Source organism: Dromaius novaehollandiae, chromosome 2 (assembly GCF_036370855.1).
Source record: "Dromaius novaehollandiae isolate bDroNov1 chromosome 2, bDroNov1.hap1, whole genome shotgun sequence".
In the NCBI taxonomy this organism is placed as follows: domain Eukaryota; kingdom Metazoa; phylum Chordata; class Aves; order Casuariiformes; family Dromaiidae; genus Dromaius; species Dromaius novaehollandiae.
Window position 1 is genome coordinate 53,655,881 of NC_088099.1, and position 20,552 is coordinate 53,676,432.

General features: G+C 40.1%; 1 protein-coding gene across 1 annotated transcript in view; it reads right to left on the bottom strand.

Annotated features, from left to right (window-relative positions):
- The window catches only part of PDE1C (phosphodiesterase 1C), a 296,093-nt gene that overhangs the window by 257,627 nt on the left and 17,914 nt on the right, over positions 1-20,552 (bottom strand). The window contains exon 2 of the mRNA XM_064506536.1: positions 2,004-2,054. Within this exon, the coding sequence (XP_064362606.1) occupies positions 2,004-2,054 (51 nt within the window). The remainder of the gene's footprint in view (positions 1-2,003; positions 2,055-20,552) is intronic.

Consider the following 20,552-nt stretch of genomic DNA (forward strand, 5'->3'; position numbering starts at 1 on the left):
TCACAAGGCTAACAACAATAACACTCTCTGACTTCTGTCCTCAAATGCTGCAGCATTTTCTGCCATTCAGCCAGAATGTTTTTGAATCTTCAATCTGCACTCCAGTGTTTGTCTAATGAAAACATGTGTGGTTGATTATAGTGCTCTCTCAGCACAAATTTGGGGCTCATCCACTTAGCTCATATTAGTACAGCACATGCCTAAGACATTTCCCTCGTATTCATAACACAGTTCCCGCTCTAGTTTTCCTTTCCCATTCCCACAGAGTTGTGACCTTATATTCCTGATGCCCACACAGTCATCATTAGTGGTATGCTTTGATATTTATGCTGGATCATGAAATCCTCAACCTGACTCCCAGATCACTAAATTAAAATCTTTACAGTGAATGTCTGCTTTACACTTCAAATTATCTCCCTTCATCCCTGTATCATTCATGGCTCTGTGGCTATCTCCAGAACAGGCTTATCTATATGTTCCCTTCTGCACTGCATTTCTAGTACTGCCAAAGAGCCTGTGGCCTCAGTCTCACTTCCACACTTTAATCCCCTGCAGCACCGGGTCATATGATCAGGTGTTGCAAAGGGGTTTCTTGCGCTTTCATTTAGCTCATGGCCATCTACCAGTCTGTTCTCTTCCATTTAATGCAAGTCACCCCTAACTCTGCAAGAGAGGCTTCACCGGCTGGTTGAGAGCCAGGATAAAAACAGGAACAGGACCTGGTTATTCCTACGTCTCAGACCTACTCCCTATATACTATCATCTCTCTCCTCAAAAATCATGTTCTTATGAATGTCAGATTCTGCACTGAAATGCCAGCTTAGTTCCAAATGTCATGACATTATGCTTGACTGGTCATGTAATATTGCAGTATGAAGTCCTCATAACCCAAATATGCAGGAATAAGTGGTATTTGGACAGAATTTTCCAATCCTATGCATACTATTTAGCAACCCTAACAGACAAAAGGCAAAGTGATAAAGAAGTTCAAAATGTTTACATTTACATTGCTCTTCTTCGTGATCTCCTTTGCCACATGCATTTTGGTGACAGAACCAACCAGGACTGATTAATAGAGCCCCTTCCTAAACTTTACTGTCTACAACATGAAGGAAAATAGACCCTAAGTCAGGTATAAGGAATTCCAGTACATTTTTCTTTTTGTTCTGCTCAATCTGTTCCATGACCTAATAAGCCATTGTACAGGATAGATTTTATAGTCACACTATTTTCTTCTGCATTATATTCCTTATCTGCCTATGTGAGGTATGGCATGCTCAGAGTGCCATCCTGTGACTGTGTGCAATACTGCACTGTAGATGTAAGTTCTTTGGATGTTTTGATCTGCACTACCCAGGATGATGGCGAACGCTCTCTTTTAACAACGACAAGGGGACTCTCCACTGCTAAGTGGTAACAGAGCATCATGAAACTGCATGTATTATGAAGAGGCTTTCCCATCTTCCTCCTCCTTCCTACATATTGTCACATGTGTTTTTAACGATCCATTCATGCTGAGCTGGTGCTACACTACCAGATGCATCCCTTTGCTTAGTTCAAGCCTAGAGCACTGTTATTTCAAACCCCAAGCCACATCTTGAATTCCCAACCTTACTGTGTGGAGCAAAAGGTGATGGAGGAACTATTAGCATGTTTTAAATACATTCTTAGTATGCTGTTTTTAAGACTTGACCCAAATCTCTTTGTAGTCTCTGTAGTCAACTTTAACTGGCTTTGTGATGCATATATTTTTGTAACTTCTGCTTGAAACAAGAGTGTAGCCACAAAGCCTTACATTTTTTGAAATTTGCATCAACTCCATTCTGTCAGACTGAATCCGTAAGAGACATTTCCAACTAAGTCCTATGGTTCCTCAATTCTGGATTGTAAATGAACTGGTATGATAGGGCTGAGAGCAATATGCGTTTAAAAGACTTATTAAATGTGTTTGTTTCTAGAGTAGGAGTAGAAATTGAGCAGTTAAAATAAAAAACTCTACTTACGGGCAAATCGTGAAAGTGGTCGTGCATTTTTGTCACCTGTCTCATTTGCAACTGAAAAGAGAAAATATAGAGAAATAAAAAGTGTTAAATCTACATGTTATATTGTATAAGATTAATGATAATACTAATTCTCATGCATATAAAGGAAAAAAGTGATAGCATTTGGATATATTCTTATATATATGCATATATGCATAAATATTTATATTTTTCTGTATATACATACACAAACACACAGAGGTGTAATGCTTTTTTAAATGCCACCAAATATATTACTTTGAATGTTTGCATGGCTGTCCAGTTCAGCTTTCAGAGTTAGCAGGGCACACTATAGGCACACACAAATATTGTCTTGTCCCACATTATGAATGAATCATATAATTGTCCAACATTTAAGAATTAGCCATTAATCATTCATAGCAATATATGATCGTAGTCATCATTGCTAATCCTGTTTTCTATTGTACTTTGTTTTCCAAGTCCTAAATAAAATGTCACTTTTTCCCCATTGTTATTAATGACTCTGGTAAGGAAAAAGTAAGATTTTTGTTCCTAGATAAGGAAATACCTTATGATCCTCTGGGCTCATTTTAAAAACCAGTTGAATAAAATTTCAGCATCTGTGCAGAGGAATCCTGTGACATTAGAACTGCACATAGATATTACCTAGATTAAAACGAAACACATACAAACCCTGCATTTTTCTGCTTCAGATTCACACTGGCATAACTCCCCTCATTTATGTGACACAGCAGGTACCCTGTTAGTCAAGAGCATAAGTGGTTCTCTTTGGGGTTCTCACTTTATTAAATTACAGAAGGAGAGGAGAGTTATCAAGGAGATGAATTACCAGCTAACAGTGGCCTTTTTTTGTATCTAGAAAAATCACAAGGAATAGCACTGATGGGCAAAATAGGTAGGAGAACATACTAGAGTGCACACAGAAACCTTACAAATTCTTTGCTTTCTTTAAAAAAAGCTATTTTCTAGAGACAAGAACAGGCAAGCTGAGACACCCCACAAAAGAAAAAAAGGTTTATTGGTTCCTATCAAGACAATGTCCTCTAAACACTAATGGATTTTTTGAAGCCAGAAAAGGCTTTTGAGGAACTTTAATTCCTCTAATAAGTCTTACAGTGTCACTCTACGTTTGCTTTTGTTTTTAAGACTTGCATCCAGTGTCATGTCAGATTTCCTTACTTACTCTCCAATCTTTACGTGCTGATGAAGGTGGCACTAGCACTCGTTATTTTAGTGAGCAGTCGCTGCATCATTTTGCTCACGTTACCCAGTAGATGGGGCCCTTAGAACATGCCACTTTCCCAAGTGCTGTGGCACTTCTGTGCTGGAAGCACAGGCCAAGCAAGAGAGAGATTTTCTCTAGCTCCCACGGGCTCCACATAGGGACTGCAAAAGTCCTTTTGCAGCAGCCAGACAGAGAGACTGGGAAACTCAGCCTTTAGGGGTGCAGTTGCACAGATTCTCTTTCAAGACAGAATGCAAAAAGCCTTAAAAGGATCAAAAAGATCCTTTAAAAACAAAAAAACCCACCAAGCAATTCCAACACTTTATAATGGATTCAACCACGTAGCTCATTTGCTCGAGGTGCCTTGCATTTCCTCTTGGCCCATCCTAAAACATGGCCCTGCTGCTTCTCTACCAGAGCTTGGGAACTCCCTGGGCCAGCAGCCATAGCAGCCCTGAGGTGTCCCAGGTCTGGCTGGACGCCTTTCCCTCTCTTCAGCCCATCCCAAATACTTGCAGCACAAACCCCAGACAAACAAGCTCTCCTGGGACACTGCTTAACAGCTGCCCTCGGTCCCAGGGTGCAGAGACACCGAAGTGAGCGGACAGAGTTAACCATGTTTGGAGTTGTTTCAGCATCAAATCTGGCTCTGCTGGAGGTGATGGCACAGTGAAGGAGAGGTGCCAGCGTCCTCCATGCAGCAGGGATCAAAAGAGCTGGAGCAAGTGAGATGAAGAACTGTGCCAATTTTTGCAGTGAAAAAATGTTTGGAAAACATTGCTCTAGCCAAATGTAAATGTCAGGTAGCCACAGTGACCAAACCGTAGCAGCCACACTTTGTCTTTCACACAGTGCTGCCACCTTACTCTAGGTAGGCTGAGAGATTGCCTGGAGGACTGGTCCCTTCTGGGGTCCCAGGCATCCATCTGATCACAGCAGAGCCTGGGCAACTTCATAACATGAAACAATGTCTAGGTTTGGGCATCAAGTGAACTGTTAGGTCAACGAGGAATGTGCCTTCTAAGGACCTTTTAATGTGCTAGTCTTCCCTTTAGAGTATTTCTTCAGCTCTGGTAGCAGATGTCACTCACTGGTCACCAGGGGCTTGAGGTGCACACAAGGTCTCAGCTTTATTCCACCCTCCAGCTGGATGTAGCAACAAGAGCATGGGAGTGCTCCACCCAACATCTGTGTTTGGGAAGCTCAGCTCCCAGAGTCACAGCATGCAACACAACAGGTGTCATTAATCCCTTTAAAAAAAAAGATTTTCTGGTTCCATGCTGCATGTTTGTTTTCAGTTGTCAATGCTTTCCAAACATCGGGTTGTGTAATATACAGAATAATGCCCTTCCATTTGGCATACAGTCATCGAGAGCAAAGGTAGAGGTGAAACAGCAAAGCAATGAACACGGTGGGAAGCACTGTGGGTGTTGATCCTGCATTACTAATGAGATTTCTGCTACATGTGAGCTAATTACTGCCTAGGAATTGTACGGGATCTATGAAGAGTGTACATAGGTGAGAACTCATATTTGTTTAGTCCTTCATTTAAAAAGGGAAGGATTCAGAGGCAAAGAGTGAAGAGGATTTCTGCACTTGTTTTGTGTGAATGAATATGTTAGAGGATTTTACTTGATGCACTTCTTGCTGTGGAAATTTCACTTATATTTCCTACACTTGTCCTGTAAGTTCTTCATGTCTCCAGAGAATCCAACAGACCTATACAGGCAACACATGTAAAGAAGAACAGACTGCTTTTCTCCAAAAGGCTTGAAATAGTCTTCACACTTTAATTAAGTTTATTAACAGCAATAAGGTTTTGGGAGAAAGCAGGTATTAATTAATGGAATTGGAGAAAGATGTTGAGTCTCTGAGAAAGCAAGTCACAACCCACAAAGGACACTTTGGGTATTTCCTATGCCCATACTGCCAAGGTCTCTTTCGATGTCTCTACTCTTCAGTCACTGCGTATACTACTATGTTGTGGTCTAGGCTGATTTTGACCTCTGAGTAGATGAGACTGTCCACACAAAAACTTCAGAAATATTTACTTCATGCTTCTAAGTGGATAGGAGCTTCTTCAGTTCCTATCCAAAGACCTGTTTTTGTACTAAAGCAGGCACACTAGAAATTATTTTCCATTCTAACCTGGAAGCAACTAAATCTCAATGAGGGTTATAGCAATGTGTAGATATTTTGTGAGCAATTAGTATTCCTTCAGAAAGACAGCTATGAGAGGCAGGAAACAGACAGTAATCACATTATTAGGGTGAAACATTTGTATGCTATCTGTGGTCACTTGTCCAAGGAGATGATGAAATACCAAGGCTTAGCCAAATTTCTTATATTTCAGAAGTCATGTGTCATATTATAACTGCCTAGGAATCTCAAGAACCTTTCATTGCAATTATAGAAATATCTTTATGGGTGCAGTCAGTTCTTTGATTAATGTGGATTACTCCCATGCAAGTTCACCATGTGTCAACCTAGTGCCTTGGGTGGTTTTCACTTTTTAATGTTTGTCGTGTTGAACGATTTCCTACAGCTTGCCACCTTTTTGTATAGAAGGTATCAATTTCACCAGTACGCCCCCTCAGCTACTTTAGCTTTCAAAGTTTCGCTGGCAAATTTCTAGTACAATGCAAAGAAATAACACTTTATAGTAATGACTCATCAAGACTGACAGACTTAAACAATAGCACGTCTTCTATATTTTGCCATTAAACAGGTGAGAAGTTGAAAAAAAAGTCAGATATCTTTTACCCACCAGTAAACATATTCTTTCAAGGGGACTTTTTAATCAGCCAAAGGTCAGATGAGTTTGTTTAAATATTTCATACCTCAAAGCAGCCATGCTGCTAGTAAATTTGTTATAGTTTTAGGAAAAGGTAAAGTACATTAGATAAGGTGAGAACACAGACATGAAGGTAAATATATATTGAACACAAAGTCTGAACAAACTCTTTGCTGAGATTTTTCATTTTTCCACAGCTCCATACTTTGTATAGCATCCCTGTAAAAACCTCTGGATTGCTCTAGACAGATGTAACATTTCATCTCCTGATAATAATTTCCTTTAATACTGACAGAAAGAGAGCCTGGTGCCTACTGAGATAACTGTATCTTACTACTTTATAGGGACAAAGTAGGAACATTCCTGGGAAATCCAGGTTTTTTACTATAGGACTATAAAGTCATTAAGTGTTTCATAAAATTACCAAGCTCTTTCTTAAAAGCAACTCGTTTGTCTTTTTTTTTTTTTTTTTTTTTTTTGCTCAACCATTTTATATTACAAGACTTTGCCAGAACCTGATTGCTATGTGGGTTACAACCTTGCTTTTAATTTCCAGCATAAGCTTGTTCACAGTCAGTTTATGTTGATTTGCTCTTGCACCAGCAATCTCTTTAGAACTGAAAAATTTCTTTTCTCATGCTTGATCCTCTGAATTTTTTAGAAAAAGCCCCAGTTTCCCCCTTCAAACATTCCCTTTTGTGGACTAAAAACTAACTAACTAACTAACTACTTCTCTCTCTACTGGACATATTTTTCTTGATTAATCCCAGAGTCTTCTTCACAGCTGTTACACGTTAGTTATTCTGTGACCTGTTGCGATACCTCCCTCATATCAAATTAACAGACTCTCAGGTCATAGCAGAAGTTTTTGTTATTAAGTGATCATCTGTTTGATCTTTCATTCTGTCCTGTTGAATTGCACCCCCTTCTGTTAGTCTAACCCTCTAAGTAATCTGGATCCTACTGCTAGGTATTCAGATCCTCCTCTGTCCTGGCAATGCTTTGTGCCATTAGCAGCATTTATCAGCACTCTCTTATTTTCTGTCACAGTCGTTAACAAAAATATTAAACAAAATCAATGCCACACAAAGATCAGAAGCACCAATAATACCAAAGGAAGGCTATTCCAGGGGGGTTTATGACCCATTTAGAAACTGCAATTCCTGATAAGAAAACCTACGCTTGTGGAATATTGATTCCAATAATGAGATCAGAAAAATCTCAGACCATACAAATAATGCCATATGCAGTGGCCAAATAGAAAATTCTGCCTCTGAGAGTTTATATCCCACACTACACTACTTCCAGGCACATGAGCCATTCAGCCAGTAGGCACATGATTGAGGCAGAGCATATTCAGAACCCTTTGGCATTAGCTGCCCAAAGAGCCTTCTGCAGAACAGCGCTGGATCCTGGTACCACACAGGAAATGCCAGCCACCTAATATGATTTGCATTGCTTATGCTGTAAACAGCAACAGTACAGGCGGTAAAACCACATCCTCCAAATCACATCAGTAGGGTCACAAAGCTATTAGAACATGCAGCGTTCTAAAATTTTGCTGATCAAAAAAATATCGGATATTGGATGACTTAACTGTCTCTCTGGACTAAAGATTCTACTTAGTTACTACAATTAAGTAATAAATAAATTATACAGATAGAAAAGGCACACTATATGCCTCTTGGATTTAACTTTTGAAGATCACAAAACATTTTCTAAAGATGAGCTACTTTTCAAAATACTGATTCAAGGCAAGAAACTGTAATTCTCATTTACAGCTAATAACCAAGAGGCATACTCTACCCAGTATTTCCTAGAATAACTTCTAATGGATTTTTATTGATGCTGTCTGCCTGGCAACTTCAACATACATCAGACATTGTCCTTCTTCAACAACTGAGAGGAACGCTGTATGTAACTGATAAACCGTTCAGGTTATGAAAGGATCTTACACTGTAGATTAATTATATCTGTGATAGGAAACCTGCTTCTATGATGGAAAACACTTTGTTCCCTCAGGTAATCTGAAAAGGTTGCTGTCTGTCTCTGAGGGCACCCTCACTCCAGGCACAGATTTCAGAGCTTCTGCAGCCCACGGACAACCACAGAAATGTGTTCAAAAGTGCAAGGTGTATGCAGGGGAGTTGTAACAGAGAAACTAGTGCAAAATAGCTGTATGGAAACAAGAAAAACTACTCAATACACTACTAAGAATCAGCCAGCTCATGCCCTGTAAAATCACTTGGATCTTATTCATAGGCAGAGATGCAGACACTGAACTTGCAGAGTGTGGCCCTGCTAGCTAGCACCCAAAGGCCAGAGGGACCCAGATGCCAGGCTCTGGAGATGAAGGAAAACAGCATCAAATGCCAGCGACTGGCTTCTGAACCACTCACTGCACCAAGGCCCATGTTAAACATCTTCCTTACCTGGAAACTGAGAAGCAGTCATATTTAATCTATTCAAGCTATTACCGTACAGACAGACTATCTCCAAACTTACAGAGCAAATAGATCTGTTCTTAAAAGCCCCAGATTTCTTCCAGTTCCATGCCAATCTTCAGTCTCTGCCATGCCAGTCTTCAGAATACGAAGTGAACAGCATCCTCGGTTCCCTGGAGATATATACATATGCCAATATATGCATATGCCTCTGGCACACCCAGCCACCAGCACCCTGTGATGGGACTTTAATTGCCTGCTAAGACTTTGAAAATGGCTGCCTGAAAAGTTGTGAAACAGGAGATGATGGAAGAGGAAAGATGGTAAAGCTACAATAGCTTTTAACTTCCCATGAATGTCCCTTTTTCTATCTGGAAATGCCCAGGCTGATTTTCTGCACTTAGCTCATATTTCTTACTTCTGATAGCTCCAACAGATAGCCTGGTGTGGCAAATCTACTTATCTCTCTCTCTCTCTCTCTCTCAGGTAACTATACATCCGGAAAGCTTGGTCTTGGTCATATATTTCTGTGCAGTGAATCTAAGACAGTTGGATGGAAGTTGTAAGCCATGGGATTTTCAGAACAGGATTCTGCCCATGAAGGTTACTGTGAATTCTAGCTCACTTCCATTAGCTAACTCATCTTATAACCAATGCCACCATGAATAGCACCCAGACATACAAAAGGTGATATCAGATGCAGTAGCAAGACATTTTCCTGGCTGACATACCCTTGGCCACCAGCTATCTGCTACCTTTGAGCTTCTTCATCACCTCCTCCATTACTTGTCCTCCTCCCCTGAACCTGTAGCACTTGCGTGGAAATACAGTAACAGCCCAATGGGTCCAAGCACATTTGCCTCTCTCTGACACTCCATCTCTTGTACTTTCTGGCTATCCTTTGCATACAAAAAGACCCAGGTACATTGCTGCATAGCTGAGGCCATCCTCCCCAGTTGGAAACAAGGATGCAGAATGATATCAAACATTTGTACAGCTTCCTGTATTACTTCGTAAGAAACTGTTTCATAGGACAACCAGTTGCCTCAATGTCACCAGAGCAGTCCTTGAACACAGAGGAAATCCAAGCAAAAATCTGGAGCCTCTTACCTCAGTACTCCCACTGAGGCACCCATTTGCTTTCCCCTCCACCTCTCCAGCGAGTCTGGAGAAGTTATCTATTCCCAGGGACACAGAAGAAGAATGGCCCTGGCCTTGATCATCTAATCCAAGGGGCATGTCTCTCATCAATCACGTGGCTCTAAAAAACAACAACCTGGTCATTCTACACTTCTGGCCACTATCTGAGGCAGCCCACTGGCCTGTGTGTGCCTTAGTCTGGCTCAGTTCAGTAATTCTGTGTCTAAATACTGTCAAATGTAGTTACTGCATGTCACTGATTGCAATGTGGTTGCATGCAGTCATATCACACTGAAACTAGTCCCCTTGTGCAGGTAAGCCCTGAATGTGACATTGACACCAGCATGAACAGCCCTGATTTCAAGTCCTTTTTGAGTTAGCAAAAATAATCTATTTTCATCAGTGACACTGGGTCAAGTCCCAAGGAAGAAGCACACAGATAACTGAACCAAGCTCACAGTTTGAGGCATTTATTTCAAACATATTGAAACTAATCAAATTAGACCATATTGACAGCTGCATGTGTACCCTTGTGACACCGCTAAATCACTATATGTTATATAGCTCTAAATAACAGGATGATCTCTAAATGAAAGTACAAATTTCAAGTGACTCATAGCAGAGGTGTTAAATTAAGAATGTGAGCAGAGAAAAAGAAGCAGTTCTTCCCCACTATGTTTTTTGGAATTTGACAAAGTAAATTAAGGATGCCTTGTCCAACTGCACAGGAGTTTAGCAGTCAGATTCCAGAAACGGGCTTTGGCAGTCAAAGAAGCTGCACTGCAGATAAAGCTGATTAGAAAAGAAGTAAGGTTTTGAGGGAGATTTGTGAAGGGGTCTATGAAATTTTTTTTTAAGTTAAGTCTGTGGATTTTTACCATGGAAAACACTGATTTTTGTTTCAAAACAAAGGCTCTTTCAGCTTGGGGACCTTTCAGTTTTACAATGGAAACTTAGTATTTTCCAGAGTAAACCAGGAATAAAATCCACTTGTATAAACTAAGTCAAAAACCCAACTTCCTAGTTAAAAATGCTTTTAAGAAAAATATACAGTCAGCCCTCAACTGTGTAATGCAATTAGTCCCTATATTAATCCTGGATATCCCTATATTAATCTTAGATAAATACCAGTTCACAAGGATTGTCTGATTTATAATATTTCATCTGAATATGAGGCTCAGATTGAATCCTGTCCTGTCATCACCTGTAAGACACTTGTTTTACCCATGCTTTTATGCTTCATAAAATGAGCTCGCACAAGTGTAACCAACTCCAAGTCAGTAACAATTCTTTGGATAAAAATAACCCACTGTGATGTCTGAGTAATCATAGTTAAATTATACCACCACTTATAGAGAGTTCTGTAATAATATTCATCCAGTCCTTCTGATACAATATACCTCCTTTATGTAATAGTTAATGTTATTATTCTTTGTTAAGTAAAAAAACATAGATCAGTACATTTTTCTAGGGGGAAATATTTTAAAGACAGTCAATTAGTATAAATAAAAAGGCAAAATGTCTGAAAGTCTCAAGGGACTTTCAAAAGTACTGCTTTACTTTTACAGCAGGGTTTTCTTCCACTCTTAGCTAAGTCATCCAGAAGGAAGATCCAAATAGAGCTGGATTCATTCTTTCTGCCACCTTACTCTGACTATTCACCAAGATCCAAGGCTTAGCATTGCTACTCAAGAGTTTCCACTGAGATCAGATCAGCTGTCAGTTGCTATGATTATTTATAAACTTAGCTCCCAGTCTCTCCTGTCATTTCCACATCCACTTTTCCCTTCATAATAACCTATGAATCATAAACAGAAATCACTCTCCAGTCCATTAACTAAACGTGGCATAGGCAGATAGAAAAACTTTTAGAAGTATACAGATGACTGTATCATTAAGTCTGCCTTGATATTAGAGGGATCAGTATTGTAAAAATATCTAAAATAATTTAGGAAACGTTCATGTTGCATTTAATAGCATTTTCATTCCAATACCTGCATTATGAAACACTGATCTAGTAGGAGCAAGCAAGCAATCTCTGCCATTATATTAATACTTTAAATTATACTGCAATAATCCTGTGCCCAACAGGTTCTCAGACTGGTTCACTGAACAAGAAAATAGATCGTTTTAAAGGGCTTGTAGTACTGAGTCAAAAATGCCACAGTCTTTGGGGCAAAGCCTTGAGTTACCATAAACTCACTCTGCTGTTAAGATACGTGCCATGCCAGATCTAGCGCTCGGTACTGCGCTTGACTAATGCCACAGCATGGCAACCAGCTGTTCACATCTGCTCTGCACTACATCCATGCCGTTGAGCAAACCAGTAGTCCTCAGGCGCCGGCATTAAGGAGGATGAGACCCAGACCTCAGAGAGGCTTTTTTTAAATCAACCGCAAGAAAAGGGTGGACCTTCCTGACCCTCAGAAGTGTTTCTACAAAATCTTAAATATTCCTGCAGTTATTTCAGCAGAGAATTTTACAGCAAGTAACTCGTAACAGAATGTTTAGACACCTTTAACAATAAGAAAGCACTATAATAATCTGTCTTTCTTATATGCAGCCTCTCTAGAAAGTACGCCTGAGAAACAGAGGAAACCTAGAGCGAGGAGGCAGGGAAGCTGATAGCTTTATTCACAACAGTGACTCTCATTCTACCAGATCAAGACTGGCACAGCATTAGCAGAGGTGCAGAATAGATGTCAAAGCTTCAGACATTTTGGACCAATGGGTAACACTTTGACATGTACACAAGAAGATTGTGTTCATTTTTTTTCCACAAGAAAATAAAAAGTATAGTTAAAAATATCAAATCTACCAAACAGAAAAGATTTCCGTTCAGCTCAAGTTATGAGAGGAAAATCCTCTTAGGAGATTGAAAGAGATGTACTCAATAAACACACACATCTATCGTTCCCAAACCCATCTTTCAAAATGTGTACTGCCGTGAGTTTATTTTTTCCCACAGGTCTTCTCTAATTCAATAGATGTCACTTCAGTGAAAACCACAACGAGAAGCTGACATTTATTGAAGATGGGCAGGGCTGCATGAAATCTATCATGGCACTACAGATGAATTTAAACATCATCCTTACTCACAAATTTCCATTCAGTTCAGTGAAAGCAGAACTGCCTCTGAGGTGAGGCAATAATAAAGAGAAAATTCAGCTTTCAGTGGCACCTAAGAACAGGCTGGCAGAGGCACTGGTGGGAAGCCTGCTGAAAACAAAGGGGCTGTGTGGGTGTCCAGGAAGGCAGAATTTGCTTTCCATCACCTAGAAAAGCAGTGTCTTTTCTACTGCACAAGTTGCACCCACCTTTAACTCTGCTGCTTTTTAATTTCAGTCCCACAAATTTGTAATATTCTGGGCATCAATTAGCCTATTCAATTCAGAAAGAAGAACAGCATCTCTGCAGAGAGCTCAGTTCAGAGCTCCTGCGCTTTCCTCTATATTTCACGACACAGGGGAAAAAATCCTCAATAGGAAGGAGAGAACCTATTCACTGTTTCATTGCTCCATCCCCACCCCATCAGAGTTTTGGGAGGGTCTGGGGGTTTGTTTTTCTTTTTTTAATATAATAGCACTTCTGGATGTATCTAGATTCTGCAGATATCAGGGATGTTCAAATCTGGGTTGTCAGCTCATTAAAGAAAGAGGCAAGATGTCATGTTGTGGGAATTCAGAACTTCCCTCCTCCAAAATACGAGCATGTTCATACCTGAGCAGTTCAGGCCCTGTCTGACTCCTGAATTCCTGAGACAGATTTCAAAATGTTCATGGAGTTCATGGATGGTAACAGCACAGCAGATGCCAGGGCAGGTCACCAAAGACAAAACCAGAAAATTTGCAAGCCCATTGTGAAATAATTTGTATAGCCCTTTGAATATTGTTTCATAAAGCCCTTTCTCTAAATCAAAGGGGTTTTTTTCCGCATTGTGTGTCATGGCATGCATCTTCAGCAAAGAACTAAGCACAAACAGTGCATTTGTTGGACATTTTTTAAAAACGGTTCTCAGATTTTGTTACATTTGAAAAATAACATGTAGGTGTATCTGCTAGCAATCAACCATGGCAATAACCATATGGAAAGAAATCACTACTTTTTTGTAAGACAACAGCTGGCTCTTCTACTACTTTCTGCATGGACTTGTACTAAACTACCATGAGGAAATGAAAAGAACATGAGTTAACTAGCAAAATTCATTTTTCTTTGCTCAGTAGAAAGTCCCCAGCAATAACCTGCTACTCTCTGACCTACGAGTTTTCTAGTACAGGATTCAATTCCCTCACTCTGTGTCTTATGGGACAATTTCTATCCTTCATTTCTGCTATTGCCTTGAGATGTGTGGAACAATCCAAAATATTTGACTTGGAACAGAGCAGAGAAATAAGCAAAGGAGAAGAAAAAGCCTCAAGAAACAAAAGACATTATCACTATCCAGAGAAACAAATCTAGGGGAATTGCTTTCCTTCTAGAAAAGGGTTAAGTACAATTGCCATACTCTCCCCCGATATTCTGGTACCAGATGCCCACAGAGGAAACCAGTGACTGTAGCTCCTGCCTATACAGTGAGATATGAAGGAGGCCAAATTTGTCAGCTAGCCAGGCAGCAAGGAGATGTTTTTCCCTACCCCTGCAGAAGTAAAAACAGCTCTGCCTGTGGTGACAGCATCAGTGTGCCACAGCCCAGCCCAGCAAGTGACAGGCCTTTTTCACCCACTTAACCACCCTTGGGTTAGGAGCTCCCCTGTGTGTCCTCTAAAGCTTGTCAAGAAACAGTTAGAGAGAGGATAAGAATAAAAAAGATTGGTTTTTCAGGTCCCTAAAAGAGGGCTTGACTTTTAATCGCTTGATGCTTTTTTGAAGAAACCTATTTGTGGCATAAGCAGTAACCCTTGATTGAGGCCGCGATGTAGGCACAACAGTCGGGAAGGAAGGAAGTCTGTAGTTCACAATCTGACGGCCTTCGAAACTTTCAAGGAGCAATTCTGAAATGGCCATACCGAGGTTTCTTGGAGAGATGATTCAAGCTGCAGATACAATCAGCCACAGTTGGATTCCGTTTACTGAAGCAGAACTGCAGACATATTAATTATTGTCCAAATACAGGAATTTATGTACCCTTTCAGTCCCAAATAAGAAGTTTCTAATGTATTCGGCTTTAATAAGGTACATTTTGAAAAGCACCTTAAGATGCAGAAGTTCCAGTAGAGCTGCATAAAAAAGCTGAAAACTTATAACATGCGTAACTGAAGCAAATTAGTTCTTTTTCTTTCTTTTGATTTCCTACAAAGGAATCAAGTGAAGCACCTTATTGGGTAATTGTGTATTTTCTAGTTATTTGTTTTAGAGGGAATCCACATGAATCTCACTTTACAGAAATTCAGTTTGACAGCATCATGTAATATCACAAGAAAATCTAGGGAGTCTCAGATTTCTAAATATGATCAGTCTGTTCCTTCAATATAAAAAGTCACATGAGCTAGTTCCAGATGGTGACATTTGTACAAGCAAAGTCATTAGAAATCATGAACTTCAATGAAGCCTGCTGCAACCTGGATTTAGATTGGTCTGTGCATGTATATGAACACCAATGCACACATTAAACATGTTTAGCTTGGAATCTAGATAGCTAAAACCCCACAGTATTAGTCTTTAGAATGCTTTTGCCCTCTTCAAATCAGCAGCGCTTAATCAAAGTGAAAATCTTACTGTAAAAAATGCATTTATAAAATGAGCAAGCTTTCAGATGGCTTTATTACATGGGGTGCAACAGCATGTCACACAGCTAGAAGGTGCCTTCCAGGCTGAAGCTGGCTGGGATCCATTCACTTCCAAGCCAGCTTGAGTTGCACATGCAACTTTATAGACAACCCCTGAGATAAATCCCACCAGACACCAGTGGAACATGCATGAACAACTTCTCTAGTCTTCTCCAGAAAACCGAGCCTGCCTCTAATCTGCAATACCATAGCCACCCTTCCAAGACATACCGTGTTTAAAAGACATGGGGACACAAAGTGATTCTGTTTGCAATGCACCAAGCTGTGCTACTGTCCTGGAAGCAACCCTACTGCGCAAATCCATTTTTCCTCAAATTCCTCTAACATTTCCATATTCACTTATGAGGAACAAAAAGTCTCCCCATGTTTAAAAAAGCAGTTTCAAACTTCCCCTGCATTCATTTTTCTGTCATTTTAATACCTGGTAGCAATTTCAGTGGTTCCCCTCTTCCCAGTTTGTTTCCCCAATGAAGAAGATTCCAGTTCTAAAGCTTTGCCCTATCTGATGCTCTAAATTCTGATGCATCATATCACATCTGAGGAGTTTTAGAGAATTTAAAGCTCACTCAGTGTTTTGAGGCATGAAAAGGTTTCTAGAAAGGGCAAAGACTAGCAAGTCTCAGATTATTTAGTTTAAAAATCAGAATATTTCAGAATATATGTTACTGGATTTTGCATTTACCCTCCTCTGCTCTCAGACTGAGGCTCTGAACACCCTTGAATAAAAAAGAGTTTAAGGTTTTAAATGCTTTCAGAAGAAAATTTCTTCTGTCACATTGACTAAAACTTGCACCAACTAACAATACATTTTGAGCTGGCAACCCAGAAGTCAGAGATATTAACTTCTGAGCAAACTTCTGTATTGCAGAAATCGGCAGAAGTCCATTATAAGGGGCATCATCATGACCAAATTATGCAGCTGAACTCTAGGTCAAACAGGAAAAAAATGGAGGATAGTCACCACACTGGAAATGAAATTTTTGACATTTTAAAAAATATCTGCTTCCATTTGGGAAAGCATACTGGAAAATAAAGCTTCCCAGACAAGATGACAGAGCTCAGCTGTTAAAAGCAGAAGTTCTCAGAGGACTTGCAACTTACACTTTTGTAAACAGGAAAGTCTTTCTTCCTAGAAGAAAAACAGCTGTAGTTGAAAGTAAAGGTTAAAAGGCTACGGGTTGAAGTAGTTCCATAAGAAGCAGAGCAATAGCATCCATGTTTGTCATCCTAATTGCTAAATTTCCTTTCAGCAAGTCCATTAACAAACAGCTTGCCCTGCAAATAGCAGGTGGCCACTGAGATGAATCTAAATACTAATTCTGCTTCATCTGTGAGCACATGGAAGAAAAAGAGATTAAGCCCACACAAATTAGTAGGCTTGTTTTTAACAATTTCACAGGAAGCCGGTCCAGATTCCCCACCACACTGTAAAATTGCTACAAGAATGACAAAGTCCTTTGTTTCCAGATGCTGTCTTAAAGAAAACAAAGCAAGAGCAAAATGCACTCTCCTGTAATAGCACTGTTTGCTCTCCAAATGATGCTTCTTGATTGGAAGAATGACATTAAAGCTTTCAAGCAAAGTTACTAAGAGATGCCAACTAGTGACCAAGAAAGTTTCACAACACAGTCAAAACAAGCAAGCATCATACAACTGAATTCCTACTTTCACTAATGTTTTAAGTTAGCATTGTGACCAAAAGAAGCAGTCCCATCCTTTCATCTTCCGCTCATTTCCAGACCAACAAACTTTTCCTCTGACACTGGGGAAAAAGAAAAGAAATACTAGATTTACCCCAGGCCAGTTCCTAGCTCTGTTTTTTTGCCCAGCTGCAGCATTCGCAGCAGCTGGAGGTGATGTGGATGCAGAAACATGCAGCTAATTGGGACAAGATGCCGAAACCATTTCTTCTGTGGTACCAGTGGCTTAAAGCTCAGGAAGCTTCGGTCTGACAAAATGATTTCATTTACCTATACCAGTAGGGGAAAAATTCAATACATGTAATAAGAATATGCACCATCCCACTTCAAATTATCTCACTATCAAATATTCTCGTTACTACCAAAGCTAAGCTAAATAAATAAGAGAAAAACTTTTCATCCTTTTTTAAAGGAATAGTGTTGATGATTATTTTGAATCATGCAAAGTTTTCCTCCGACATCCTGTGAAACACCTTAGTTGGATATCAGAACAACAATTAAAAAATGCATTCTTTACCGTATCTACAAGCTATCTTCTTCAGATTTTATTTCCGTTCAAATATTGCAAGATCCTGCTTGTACTCTAGGAGATCAAAACTGTTGGCAAAAAACCCCACCCAAAAATATAAAAAAATCTCCTTCCAAATAAAAACCTTTCCAATGAAGAAGAAAAAAGAAAATTGTTTGGGTTTTTTAATACATCCTTAAGAAACAAAAGGAGGATATACAACCATGTGTTGTCTTGACAACAGGAAAAAGTATATCAGCAAGTACCTTTCTATTAAAGTAGAAAGCTAGTACCTGTAGGGTGCTGAGAAGTGAAACAAACTGTGGAGTGCTTCCATAAAAAAGTAGATAATCGGTATTTGTCAGTGAAACATCAGTGCCTACCTGCCCTTAGTATTAGAAATGTTTAACCTATTCCTTTTGTTTGGTTCATCCAATTTTTCCCTTCCTTTTTTCAGATAACTGTTTTGTATTTGAAGACTGTTAGGTGTTTCTCATTTTCTCTTTTCTAGACTATATAATCACAATTCATTCTACCTTTTTTCTAAAATCATGTTTTCTAAACCTCTAGATTTCAGAAGCATTTAGGGGAGGGGGCAATCCCTCCAGATCTAGACATCTACATTCCAATCTAGTCATCCAGGCTCCCCTTACAGTCAATGGAAAAAAAATGGCACTTCCAGGGCATGACGCACCTGAGACCAAGACTGATGTCTAAAATAGGTCAGATAATAACACCCTGGAAGAATCTATTTCTCTACATTGATTATAAAGGAAGCCAGCATCATGTGGCTTACCTCAGATGTGGATGTCTTAAATTAGGTGAGATCATGCCCTGACCTCGTTTCGTGTGTTGTTTGCACAGATTATGTTGGAGGCTCTCTCCTTGAAAATAATTGGGGTGTGTAAAAACCACTGATAGTATCATGTGAGGTTATACCTACAGCACAGGAGCCGCTTGACCTCAGAAACATCTAATCCACCGGAAAAAAGTTGTTCTTGGAGACGGTTTTCAAGCAGACACATTAGAAAGTTACCATGGAAACATTTTTTTCCATTGGTAGAACACAGTTCAACAATAAGCTCCTGTGGGTGTGACCCTTTGGATCTTGTAATGCCAGTAAATGGGGCCTCCTGGGAATTTCTCATACACACCTTTATTCCCCCGTGGAACACCAAAAAAGAAAAAAAACACACAGACAGAAAGAAAAAAAGTATGCTTCTGTTCACACAGAAATGTATTACAGCTGTCTTTTAAAAAAAAAGGAAAAGAAAGAAAGAAAGAAAATAAAAGGAAAAAAAGATAAAAAATTGGGCTGTGTACAGCTAAGGGAAATGGAATGAATTGCTAGACCAGAAGTCAGCTCCCAAGATAGGCGAGGTCTCTGTTTTCCTGTTCACAAAAGGAATTAATTTAGAAAATAACTGAATACACAGCCACCGCAGAGCAACAGACTGCCTCAGCCTCATGTACCCGCCAGCTCCAATACAACAGCTCGGTCGTAAAACTATGTGATGTAGCAAATCAAGTGATTCTCTAGTATGGGGGAAATGCAATAGCTCCAGGGCATTTTGTCAACAAACTGACAGTAATACAATAGGATCCTTGCTCAGCAGAACAGGCGTTTCTATCACCTGGAAACACAAGATGGATGCAACCATTGCTCTACACCAGTACTAAAGTAAATAAACAAAAGTAGTTAGTGCTTTGGGAACGCAAGTCCTACTTCTAAAGATCACTGAAACAGAAGTCCTTAACTCCTTATATCATTCTTGAAAGCAGATCCTCCACTCCCAGATCAGGAGGAGCTTTCGCAAACGTTACCTGTTATGAAGACAGAGAAAGGTACTCTTTCAGTAGTTATGAACGGCAGCACACCTGCTTATGATTTTACTACAGTCAGGCTGTAAACAAGTTGTTTCTGAAGAATAGAGACAGCTAGAGCATTTGTATCCATAGCGAAAGTATCGCAGGCCACTGTGGTGGTGTCAAGAGCATTTGAAGGAAAACAAAACAAACCAGGCTTTTGCATTTGCCTTTTCCTCTTCATTGCCCTGGGTTGTCTTCAACTGCCCTGTAAGAAACCTCTGACCTGATATTGCTCAAAGTGCACCACAAGACAGAGGATCATTCAGTATTGATGCATTCTGTAAGCAGCAGTGACAGCCCCATTGCGCAAACCTTCTCAGCTCTGTCCAGTGACCTTGTCTCCAGTGCATGACCCAGTGCCTTGGTAGGCTTTGTGGCTGGAGAGGGGCTACAGCACTGGAGCGCAGCCCAGGAAAACCTTTTCTGCCTGGGATACTCCGAGTGAGGCAGCCTAGTACACTGCTTAGCATCGTGATTTCTTTCTCATCATGATTCCTGGTCCTGCCTGATCACCTATGCTGGCATGGAGGTTCACAAAGTCACAGCGGGGTCCTACACAAGTGCAAGGCCTGGCCTTGCCATTGGGTGAGAGAAAGCCAGCTATGCTGGCTATCACCTTTTGACACACCTGCAGCTGAGCCTCCTTGGGAGCTGGGAGTGCAGAAGGTTTGCACGATCCTCCCCTACCTTATTTCTTCTAGATACATTAGATTAAGTTCGGACACAGTTCTGAGACATGCATCATCTTTCATTCTCACCCTGTGTAAAGACAGCAACAGTTGCCAGACTGGACAGCCCTCTGAGGCAGTCTGCAGAGCCAGACTTTTCCAGCTACTCATTTTGAGCACAAAGGCACAACGCATTAAGGCAAACGGCTGACACAGCTGGAACTATTCGTTTGTTCCTTCAGCAATATATAAACAAAGTAAAGGCACTAACGTCATCCTGTGTTACAATGCACATAGTGGCTAAATGCTAAGCTATTATTCCTATTCATTAGCACTATTTTCACCGTTAAAAAAGGGACAGTCTTTAGCTTAGACCGCACATAAAAGACTCTCG